Source organism: Octopus bimaculoides, chromosome 4 (genome assembly GCF_046866305.1).
Source record: "Octopus bimaculoides isolate indiv1 chromosome 4, ASM4686630v1, whole genome shotgun sequence".
Taxonomy (NCBI): Eukaryota; Metazoa; Mollusca; class Cephalopoda; order Octopoda; family Octopodidae; genus Octopus; species Octopus bimaculoides.
This window is the reverse complement of record NC_142931.1, coordinates 96,216,833-96,229,276: the sequence shown is the minus strand read 5'-3', so window position 1 is coordinate 96,229,276 and position 12,444 is coordinate 96,216,833. Positions and strand designations below refer to the sequence as shown.

Sequence of the window (12,444 nt, the reverse complement as noted above, 5' to 3'; positions counted from 1 at the left end):
ATGAGGAAACTAGGGATAGATGAATAGTTCGTGAGAGCTGTGCAAGCCATGTACAGGGATGCTGTCAGTAAGGTGAGGGTTGACAACAAGTACAGTGAAGAATTCCGGGTAGAGGTAGGGGTCCACCAAGGTTCAGTCCTCAGCCCTCTCATATTTATCATAGACCTCCAGGCAATAACAGAGGAATTCAAGACAGGATGCCCCTGGGAGCTCTTCTATGCTGATGACCTTGCTCTAATTGCTGAGTTACTATCAGAACTAGAGGAGAAGTTTCAGATGTGGAAGCAAGGATTAGAATCAAAGGGTTTTAGAGTCAACCTAGCTAAAACCAAAGTCCTAATAAGTAAGAAAGTAGACAAACCACAAACTCCTTCAGGTAGATGGCCCTGCTCGATCTGTAGAAACTCTGTAAGATGTATCCAGTGTAAGCTATGGACACATAAGAGGTGCAGCAATATCAAAGGAAGGGTAACTAGGAAGATAGTTTTTGTATGTGGCAGATGCTCAGGAGCAATAAACACTGAAAATGTGCAGAGAATAACTTCTGTCATATTCCAGGGAGAAAATCTAGAAGTAGTTGATAGCTTCTGTTACCTAGGTGACCAAGTCAGTAGCAGGGGAGGGTGCACTGAAAGTTTAGCTGCTGGAATAAGAATAGCCTGGGCAAAGTTCAGAGAACTCTCACCTCTGCTGGTGACAAAGGGCCTCTCGCTCAGAGTAAAAGGCAGACTATGGGCCGTGACTGCTGAGGACATGCGTAAGCTCGCAAGAAACGAAGCCAGTATACTCCAATGGATGTGTAATGTCAGTGTGCATACTCGACAGGGTGTAAGTACCTTGAGAGGAAAGTTGGACCTAAAAAGTGGCACACCCTAGCAGTTGAAAGAACCTGTTGACCCAGGAAGACCTGGAATGAGGTGGTGAAGCACGACCTTCGAACATTAGGCCTCATTGAGGCAATGACTAATAACCAAGACCTTTGGAAATATGCAACCCATGGCCTTTACCAGGGGTGTAGCCAGCCCACTTATGCATACCTTTCCTTCTTTGGACACAAAAGTCTGCTTGCGAAGATCTGTTGAGATAAGTGAAGTCGAAATCAAATCCAAAATCAAACCAAATTCGACGACTGGCACCCATGCCAACCTTCCTTCATTGGACACTAAACTCTGCTTGCGAAGACCTGTTGGGGAAAGTGAAATCGAAATTGAACCAAATTCGATGATTGGCACCTGTGCTAGTGGAGCACTAAAAGCTCAATCTGACAGGATCACTGCCAGAGAAGCTGTGTGGCTTCTGTGCTGGTGGCACGTAAATAGCACCATTTGAGTGTGATCTTTACCAGTGTCACCTTACTGGCGCTTGAACAGAACAGTCGAGCAAGGTCATTGCCAGTGCCGCTGGACTGACTCCTATGCAGGTGGCATGTAAAAAACACCATTTGAGTGTGGCCGTTACCAGTACTGCCAGACTGGCCCTCATGCCGGTGGCACGTAAAAGCACCCACTACACTCTCGGAATGGTTGGTGTTAGGAAGGGCATCAAGCTCCAGAAACTCTACCAGATCGGATTGGAGCCTGGTGCAGACATCTGGTTCGCCAGTCCTTAGTCTAATCGTCCAACCCTTGCCAGCATGGATGAATAATAATAATAATAATAATAACATCGAAAAATATCTTGGGAATGAGAACTCAGGTTCGAAATTTCCCCAAGACACCTGATGAAGGTCAGAGGGTATATCAGCCGAAATGTTGTGTTAACAACAAACAAATATATAAGAAGAGTGTTTATAACTATGAATAAATCACAATTATAATGGAGAGTGTTGCAAAAACCTTTACATGTTTAGAAATAGCAGTCAAAAACGACAATAAAGCCACTATATTCACTCATATTATACCTCCTCAGAATAAAACTGTGATTTATTCATAATTATAAACACTCTTCTTTTATGTAATTTATGATTACATGTTTGGTCATTGATATATGCATAAATAATTATTAATTGCTTATGACATATCCTTCGTAATGTACTATTACATTCCTTTTACATATACATATACATATTAAAAAAAACCATTGCATGAAGTAGATATGATGCATTTATAAACATATGGTGTGTGTATAAGTGTATGCGAATATGTAAGTATGAGTATTCATAGGTATACTCACTAAGATTTCTGGGCTTCTTTTAATGATTTATTCTTCTCTTCTAATGCAGCAATTTCCTTTTGGAGGGATTTCTTTGATTCTGAAATTCTAAAAGCAAATACAATTAAGAACAAAAAAAAAAAAAAGAAAAAATGCATAAGCAAGTAATTTCTTTTAAACTTTTAAAGGAGACATGGTGGTTATTAAGATATGGCACTAACTTATGATTGAAGAATTACAAGTTCATACAATATAACATTTGGTTTATTCTGGTTTCAAATGCATTACAATTGTTATATTATGGAGAGGCCTGCACTCTAATAGAAGATGGAGATCACTCAACTATATTAATGCTGTTAGCATAGACGCACATGAAACTGAGGGCCTACCAAAGTTAATGGTATAATGCCAATAGAGTTAGGCAATCTATTACATAATAGACCCTACTGGCATCATATCATACCTTTATTATATTTTATTACATTGGATTATATTTTGGTGCCTTATCATACCCATCAATTCTTATTTTATACCTGTACTAGCAGAGATACGCAGCATTACTCGAGATTAAAATGGCATAGTTTGTATATATATTACAGTTATGGTGAAGTAGGTGATACAGGAAAGTGCAGCATTGACGACAAATCATTTTTGGAGTAAAATGGTGGGCTAATTTGACTAAGTGACATGTCGTGCATCTGTTTGGAGGATTCCAGACCCTGTCATAGAAAATTGGGGGTGAGAAGTGTGTGATTTTTGAACGCACCAAAAAGTTGTCAGTGGATATACTCTCCTTTGCGGTGGTCGGCGCTGCGTCTAACACGACCCATCATCTGAAGTTTTGATAGCTCCTTTGGGTTTGTTATCCCATATCACTCAAAGTAAATTTGGAGGAACTTTGGTTGTTCATTTGTGAGTAACAGGGAACCAATGAGGCAATAGACTTGCCCTAGAAGTTTGAATATCAGCATAAATCCGTGTTCAACTATCTCCTTAGATCAACCAAACAATGTCATTTGAAATGCAGAGTTGTATTGTCTGATACTGTTCAGAAAATCCTTTGACTGGATGGAAGTGCCTCCCAGAAGATCGATAACAGCTTGAGGAGGAGCTGGTAGTGCTGACAATCTTACCTTACTGTCTGAGCAGTACATGCCAATAGTTTCATTTGGAAATTTTAAAGCTTTGCAGAAATGATAATTTGAGTGGACAGAATTATCATTTTTAACTGCTACAAAGGTAAAGGTGACGCTTTAGATACAAATAATTACAGAGGCATCAAGCTGTTAGATCAGGTTATGAAAGTTACAGAGAGGGTCATAGCCCAACTAATTAGGGAGCAAATCAATTTAGATGAGATGCAGTTTGGGTTCGTGCCAGGTAAAAGCACTACTGATGCCTTATTTCTAGTGAGACAGTTGCAGGAGAAATACCTAGCTAAGGATAAACCTCTGTACCTGGCTTTCGTTGACATGGAGAAAGCCTTTGACAGGGTCCCCCGATCCCTTATCTGGTGGTCAATGAGGAAACTTGGGATAGAAGAATGGTTAGTGAGAGCTGTGCGAGCCATGTACAGAGATGCTGCCAGTAAGGTGAGGGTTGGAAATGAGTACAGCAATGAATTCCGGGTAGAGGTAGGGGTCCACCAAGGTTCCGTCCTCAGCCCCCTCTTATTTACCATCGTCCTCCAGGCAATCACAGAGGAGTTCAAGACAGGTTGCCCCTGGGAGCTCCTCTATGCTGATGACCTTGCCCTAATTGCGGAGTCACTATCAGAACTAGAGGAGAAGTTTCAGGTGTGGAAGCAAGGTCTAGAATTGAAGGGCCTTAGAGTCAACCTAGCTAAAACCAAAATCCTAATAAGTAGGAAGGTAGATAAAACACAAACCCCTTCAGGTAGATGGCCCTGCTCAGTATGTAGAAAAGGAGTAGGTAGTAACTCTATAAGATGTACCCGGTGCAAGCTATGGACACATAAGAGGTGCAGCAACATCAAAGGCAGGTTAACTAGCAAGTTAGTTTTTGTTTGTGGCAGATGTTCAGGTGCAATAAAGACTGCAAACAAACAGGAAACAACTTCTATCTCATTCCAGGGTGAAAAACTAGAGGTAGTCGATAGCTTTCGCTATCTGGGCGACCAAGTTAGTAGTGGGGGTGGGTGCGCTGAAAGTGTAGCTGCTAGAATAAGAATAGCCTGGGCAAAGTTTAGAGAGCTCTTACCCCTGCTGGCGACAAAGGGACTCTCACTCAGAGTAAAAGGCAGACTGTATGACGCATGCGTACGAACAACCATGCTACATGGCAGTGAAACATGGGCTGTAACTGCTGAGGACATACGTAAGCTCGCAAGGAATGAAGCCAGTATGCTCCGTTGGATGTGTAATGTTAATGTGAATACCCGTCAGAGTGTAAGTATCTTGAGAGAAAAGCTGAACATTAGAAGCATCAGTTGTGGCGTGCAAGAGAGACGATTGCGCTGGTATGGACATGTGGTGAGAATGGATGAGGATAGCTGCGTGAAAAAGTGCCACACCCTAACAGTTGAGGGAACCCGTGGAAGAGGTAGGCCCAGGAAGACCTGGGCGGAGGTGGTGAGGCAAGACCTTCGTACATTGGGCCTCACCGAGGCGATGACTACTGACCGAGACCTTTGGAAATGTGCTGTGCGTGAGAAGACCCGGCAAGCCAAGTAAGATCGTTGCCAGTGCCCCTGGACTGGTTCTTGTGCGGGTGGCACATGAGATGCACCATTTTGAGCGTGGCCGTTGCCAGTACCGCCTGACTGGCTCCTGTAGGATTTTCGAGCGAGATCGTTGCCAGTGCCCCTGGACTGGCTTGTGCGGGTGGCACATAAAAGACACCATTTCGAGCGTGGCCGTTTTCGTGCGGGTGACACGTAAAAGCACCCACTACACTCTCTGAGTGGTTGGCGTTAGGAAGGGCATCCAGCTGTAGAAACTCTGCCAAATCAGACTGGAGCCTGGTGTTGCCATCCGGTTTCACCAGTCCTCAGTCAAATCGTCCAACCCATGCTAGCATGGAAAGCGGACGTTAAACGATGATGATGATGATGATGATGATGATAAGAATGGAATGGATCATAATCTGAAAGCAGCGACAGGAGTTGTGAAGAACGAATTTGTAAGTGTTCTGTTTCTGAGAGCTGTTCTACTGGACCTCTGCCTAATCATTAAAATGTTATTTTAACGATCCAGCAATAAGTGTGGCAGCATGCCTTTGCTGATCTTAGGAAAGTCTCATCTACCTTCTGTATTGAGACTCCATTTGACACGCTGTAGCATGCATTTGCTGATCTTGAAAAAGTCTCATCTCCCTTCTTTCTTGAGACTCTCATCTTCAGTTTTCTACAATCCTTCTTGCTTTATACTTGTTTCTGGAGAGATTACATTTCTTCTTTGGTGGCATATTTTTTTCAATATTGTGAACAAAAAAATTATGAACGTAGAAAAAATTAGACATTAATCTCTATTTTTGTATGTAGTACATGTTTATTTTTGTATGCAGTGTAAATTAACCAAATAAAAGCACATGTATGAACTGCTAATTTAATGGTAAATGCGACAATAATTATTATAGATAAATTTCTTAATATATATTTACCCTTAAATATTAATTTAAGGGTAAATATGTAACTGTAAATACCTTGCAACTGCTGCAATAATTATTAACTGGTAATTGAACAGTAAATGTGTATTTTTATATACTTTGGACCTGCCATCTCATTGTTTTTTGTCAAGAGTTTCACCTCCAACCATTCGTTATGTCAATCAACACACATTCACTGACACACCATTCCGCTGTTGCAGCCGTAAAGATGGAAAGTTGCCAATGTGTAATGTTGTTCACATTAGGATATAAATTATTCATTTATTTCAAATATAATAGAAATAAGACGATGTTAGTGATATCACATTAGAATTAAAAGTGAAAGAATAAAAGTGAAACAATATTATATCATATTTCGTTTTGGGATTTGGTTTGCAAGATTCTTTATGTGAGTTCATGTGTTGAAGCATATTCTGTTGTGTCTGGGGAGAGTCATTTTCTTTTTGTGCCTTATAATTTAACACACTCACTGGTAAAATTTCCACTTATTTTTATTTTCCTAAAATTTTCTCATTGTGTCTTGCAACCTTTTCAATAGTCTTGACATAGTAGATATCATACCCTCATACCCACAGTTTACACAGGTAGAGTAGAATAGTTAGTGGGCTGTTATGTAGATAGATGTATATATGTATGCATGTGTGTGTGTGTGTGTGTGTGTGTGTGTGTGTGTGTGTGTGTGTGTATGCACATGTATGTAAGCATATGGATATGAAAATATACAGATCAACATACAGACAGATAGGTACATAGGTTATATGAACAGACAAGCACACATACGCAAATGGAGACTGAAACACATGAAACACATATATACTGAAACACATGAAACACATATATACTGAAACACATATATACACACACACTTTACTTCACACAAGGATACATATGGAGACATGTGTCCACACATATGGAGATGCACATCCATATATACAAACACAGTACTTAGTTGCAAAAAACACACACACTCAGACATGCACACACAGGGAGACAGAGGTGCATACATATACAAACACAAGCACACACACATACATAAAAAATACACAAACAGACATGCAAGCACATATGCAGAATACACACATGCAGATGCACACACATACATATGCATACACACATGCAGATGCACACACACATACATATGCATACACACATACATACATATGCATACACACATGCAGATGCACACACATACATACGCATACATATATACATGCATGCATAGGCACACACACGCACAAACAAACAAAAAGGAGCGCAATGTAAATAACGGACAGAGTCAAGACTATTGAAAAGGTTACAAGATGCAACAAAAATTTTAGGAAAATAAAAATAAGAAATAAGGGTAAATTTTACTGCTGAGTGTGTTAAATTATAAGGCACAAAAAGAAAATGACTCACCCCAGACACAACAGAATATTATATCACATTACAATATAGATTTTATTCTTTCACTTTTGACACGTAATACTGAACCAGTGCCAATGTTATATTGTTTTAATCCAAATGAAAAAAAAAATTACATGTTGACACTCATGGGCTCTGATACTATTACCTAGTAAAATTTGATTTGATTTGGACAAACTGTTTGAGAATGCACAGGGAACAGACAGACAAAGAATCTATATATATAAATGGCAATTTCTGTCTGTCTGTCTGTTACCATCTTAGTGCCTAAACCAGCAAACCAATATTCACGAAACTTTGCATACATGATACACTAACATCCAGTTCAATAATAGGCTAATTGTATTTTCAATAAAACTTTATAATGTGATTACCCAGGGACATTGGGCGAATTATATGATAAAACAAGAAAGCTGCAAAAAGTATTAGTCTGAAGGAAAGATAGTAATAGAGAGAGGGTGACATATCAGTGAAGGCAAGAACAGCGGTTGCAATGGGATGATAACATTACTACAGCTGTCATATACATGCAACGCTGCATGCATACTTTCGTAAATACATAGATACAACACACACACACAGAAAGAGGTGTGTGAGGAATACATAGCTTTAAAGAGAGAGGGGGTAGGTGGCTTTTCTGCTGTCCATTGCAAAGGAATACTCACATACACATACATACATATGTCTACTAAACACCATTTTAAACTTGTGATTACCTGCGTGTAAATGTGTGTGTGTGTGTGAGTATGTGTCACATCTTATAACTGTCTGTGTCTCTACTTTTGTAGAGTCTTCCCTGTTGCTGTCACATATTGTGAGATTTTTAAATTACGTCAAAATTTCCAAATTTGGTATATTGAAATAATTTTCCATGTTAAATCCAATTTTGTTATTTATTTGTTCCAGAAAAGTAGAAAAATGTTACTGAGGTTTAAAATTTAATCAATTTTACCTAATTAGAAAACAGGGTTTGGAAGCTGGCATTTTCTGCATGATAACTGTCTATCACTAAATGAAAGTAAAATCATTAGGAAGGGGAATTTTTATTAAGCAAATGAAAGCAAAGCATTAAGATGACCAAAGTTGTAAGAACTTCTGAAGTTTTATTGAATAAAACAATGTGAAATGGTCAAATAGACATGTAAATAATTTAAAAAGGAAAAAAATCCTGAATGAAGTTTTTTGGTGAAAAATTGCACAAATCTGTCCTGATTAAGAGGCCTAATCTGTTAGGGAAGGCATGCTCTGACATGGAATAGATAAAAATTTATACAAGACATTCTATTGCAAAAATTGCCTGGCAATGATGTACAGATGTGACTAATTCGGAGAAACATTACTTTCATTATTCACACATCATCACTCTTGTAATGCAGCACTGTAATTTTGGTTCAAATTGAAAGTGTGAAACTATTTTCACTTTATAATGAAACCTGGTCATTGTAGAGCAGTGTCTTTCAAATAACTATAGCTCATGCTACTTAATTCCAACTGGTCATGCAAATGCTATGTTCCAACGGCTCCCCCATATTTTATTCTCTGTCCAGGCTCCATGCTGAATGTAAAATTCTCAGGAGCCTCAAAGATAAGAACAATGGCGGAACCTAAATTGAATTCACCAAAGAGATCAACTTTCCCAACTTGAATTCCAGGACTTTGTTCATTTGGTAAATACTGGTCAGTGTTATTACCATCTGGTTTCTTCCATGTACTTGTGGCCAGTTCATGATCATTATAAATATGGATAGAACCAATGTTGGTAGCCCCTACAGCGGTCATCGAAAAAAATCCATGTTTCCAAAGTCCTACATACATAGCACATTCATTAAGGTTGAATAGTCCTATGATCCACCGTGCTATACCAAGATGTACACTCAGTAATTCACCTGGAAAATGTCTTCTGAAGTAAACTATCCAGTCTGTAGGGGAATGAAAGCGGTGATAGTCTCTGGGTGCCAAGTAAATAGTACAATGATATAATACATTATCTGGATGGATCAGCTGGGAAAGAATCTTCTGGTTTTGATCAATGTAGGCATTTACATTATTATGACTGTTGTTTATGTCCTCTCGAAGAGATGATGACAAAGAAGAGGAAGAGGACATTGATGAAGAGTCTGGTGAAGATGATTGTGAGGATGATGATGATAATGAGGATGAAGAAGATGACAATGATGAAATTGGGAATTTCCAACTGAATGGTCCAATGAAACCCTCAACAGAAAAGTTCACTCCTTTTACTTGCTTGACAACACCATTCTCTACTTGACCGAAATGTGTGATGGTACCATCTGAAGGACTTGTCAATAAATGTATATTATCAATTGGCAGCACTTGAAGTTTTAAAGTTCTGCGGAAGAATTCTCCAAGATTTTGATATGTTTTCAAGTCCTCTTCCTCTGCTTCTTCAATGTTGCAGCCAAATGCCCAAATGTATATCTGAAATACAGGTATCTGCATGAAAACAGGCAGATCTAGTTGGTTTACTTTTCCCCATAAGCGAGACAGCGACCAAAGAGGCATTTTTCGGTAAAGGGTTACTTTCAAATTAGAGGGATCTTGTGGGCTGCCATAAACAATATTCAGTTGGTAAAACCCCAAAATACAAGTTGCCCCCAAACCAGTGCCAAATGTGACTCTTTTAATAAGGCTTTTTCAGGGTCATTTCATTGAGCTTGTTGACTGAAGCCTACATGTCTGAGACAGTTTGGTGAAGAGTCTGACAGTCAAAAGAGGAGAACGATAGGTTTTAGTTATTAAATATTGTAGAGACATCATTGCTTGGTTTTAGTTTTCTTGTTCGTTGTTTAGAACCTGTTTTTCTAGTACAAGAAATGAAAGACTTGAGATAAGTATATATAGAATTTTTTTTTATTTGTCAGAAGATTCTATTTCACATTTAAATTTAATTTAATATGAATGTTATTATTACTTATAGATACTGAACTCTGGCTAGAAACTGAGAATAATAAAACCCGAATCCTCCATTCACACTATACAAAACCTATGGCCTCCAAATACCTGATCCACCGGAACTCGGCTATTGCGGACAATGCCAAATTCAATATATTGATGGCAGACCTCGTCAGGGTAATGCGAAATGTGTCCTGCATGAGCAACCCTACAGAATTAAAGAGACATATACAACATTTCGTTCACCGCATGCAGTTCTCAGGTTACAGCCATAAAGAAAGGATCAGAGTATACAAAGGAGCTATGAAGAAATTTGAAACAATCAAACGTAACAATAGGAATGGGATTTGCCCACTCTATAGGAGCAAATCATGGAACACCATTGAAAGGATTAAGAAGAAAATAGGGAAGGCCAACTCATGGTATGATAGCCACAAATACCAGAGCGTCATGTTCGTCAACACCACCCCTAGAGGTGAACTGGCGTACCGCTTTAAAAGGGCCCTAGACAAACTTAAGCTAAGAATTAAGGTTGTTGAAAGGCCAGGTAACCCTATCAACTCCCTTATCAGTAGAACATACCCTTTTAGTAGAACCCCCTGCACTGATAGGAACTGTATCGTATGTAGATTTAGCCCACAAACAAACTGTAAAACCAGAAATGTGGTCTATAGTATAAGATGTACAGAGAGACAATGCAGTAACAAGACAACGACGTATGTAGGTGAAACAGCACGGAGCATAGGAGAGCAGGTAAATGACCATTGGAGGGAACTTAAGAAAGGGAAGAGCTCATCAGTTCTGTACCAGCACGCTGAGCAAGAACATGGAGGCTCACCCAACAACATAGAAATTAAAATCTTATCCACACATAGCAGAGATGCAGCACTTCGACAAATTACAGAAGCTACACACATATTAGAAGATAAACCTAGCCTGAATAGAAAACTGGAATGGAACACTAACACACACTCCTAACAAACCACAACATATGACAATAAATTCCCCATAAACCAATAATAATATGAACAAAATATAATACAATACAATACATAGATAAACAAATGGAATTAAACACTACATACGTTAACAAAATTAAATTAAATACAAAAAAAAAGTAGGTATAAACACATGAACAAATAAATAAATAAAAACAAAAATAAACGAACATGTATTAACAGAGGATATAGATAATACAGGCACTCTCCATACACACACATGCACTTACAAAACATAGACACACATTGCGGGATACGCATGCGTAGACACATGCAATAGGAATACAAAATACAAAATGGCTGATAGTTAGCAAGGTGGGACACACATAAGAAAGAAACCAAAGGACCACTGATGAGGTCACAGAAGTGTGACGAAAGAACTCTGGCCGAAATAGGATTAATGTTATGTAATATAATATAAAGCTGAAGCAAATTAACACCAAATATACAGTGCGTGTGTTTTTTATTGGCTAAACTGGCAATATGACCATTCCCAAGTACAACATCTGTTTCAACACACGATTTCACATAAAAAATCTTGCAAAACAAATATATATATATATATATATATATATATATATATATATATGTATACATATACACACACACACATATATACCTATATACATACTTTTTTACATATCAATACAGATGCTTATACAAATACACACATGTTTTTTTCTATTCTACCTTATTTTTGGATCTATTATAATATTTAAAGGTTTTGTAGTACCTATGTTTACATGATGATATCGCGTCTGACTTGCTATTCATTAGATTGTCAAATTTATATAGTAATATATGCAGTGATTCTAATGTGCATAAACGGCAATTATTTGATTTATGTGTATATGGTATAGCAGAATCTATTATTGACCAGTCCAATTTATAATTAATTTTGTTTTTATTGAGTTTCTGTATGTATGTGGCTAATGAAGTTTTATTATTATTTATATTTGGTTTAAATGAGTGTATATACGCTAGATATCTTTGTTTAAAATTAATAGAACTCCCTATGTATACCATTTTATGTGAATTATTAATTACTGTGACTATGCATTTATATACTATATTAAGTCTTTTACAATTGCCTTGTAAAGGGCATATTTTTTTATTTTTACATGAGCAATTTTTACTGTTTTTATATTTCTGTTGTGGTGAATAGTTATTATTATTATTATTATTATTTGTGGTGTATAAAGTATTACTTATTGAATTTGTTGTAGTATTTATTATCTTGGAATTATATGTGTTTGCTACTTGTGATTTATTGTTTCTATTGGGTTGTATTGTTGGATTTATTGATGCATTTTGTCTTTTTTCAGTTATATGGTATTTTTTTTTTAATCCT

At 37.8% G+C, this 12,444-nt stretch overlaps 2 protein-coding genes across 2 annotated transcripts in view; both read right to left on the bottom strand.

Annotated features, from left to right (window-relative positions):
* LOC106880552 (uncharacterized) overlaps positions 1 to 6,218 on the bottom strand; it is a 101,598-nt gene extending 95,380 nt beyond the window's left edge. The window contains exons 1-2 of the mRNA XM_052967287.2: positions 5,417 to 6,218; positions 2,173 to 2,259 (exon numbers count right to left, since the gene is read on the bottom strand). Of these exons, the coding sequence (XP_052823247.2) occupies positions 2,173 to 2,259; positions 5,417 to 5,481 (152 nt within the window). The 5' untranslated portion in view covers positions 5,482 to 6,218. The remainder of the gene's footprint in view (positions 1 to 2,172; positions 2,260 to 5,416) is intronic.
* A 2,032-nt stretch (positions 6,219 to 8,250) lies between these two features.
* LOC106873183 (phosphatidylserine decarboxylase proenzyme, mitochondrial) lies at positions 8,251 to 11,638 on the bottom strand. The gene has a single exon (XM_014920421.3). The coding sequence runs from the start codon at positions 9,703 to 9,705 to the stop codon at positions 8,689 to 8,691; it is 1,017 nt and encodes a 338-aa protein (XP_014775907.1). The 5' UTR covers positions 9,706 to 11,638; the 3' UTR covers positions 8,251 to 8,688.
* Positions 11,639 to 12,444: the final 806 nt, after the last annotated feature.

Bases quoted from the DNA above. Each gene is read 5' to 3' on its own strand.
- LOC106873183 (XM_014920421.3), bottom strand. From the start codon at position 9,705: ATGCCTCTTTGGTCGCTGTCTCGCTTATGGGGAAAAGTAAACCAACTA.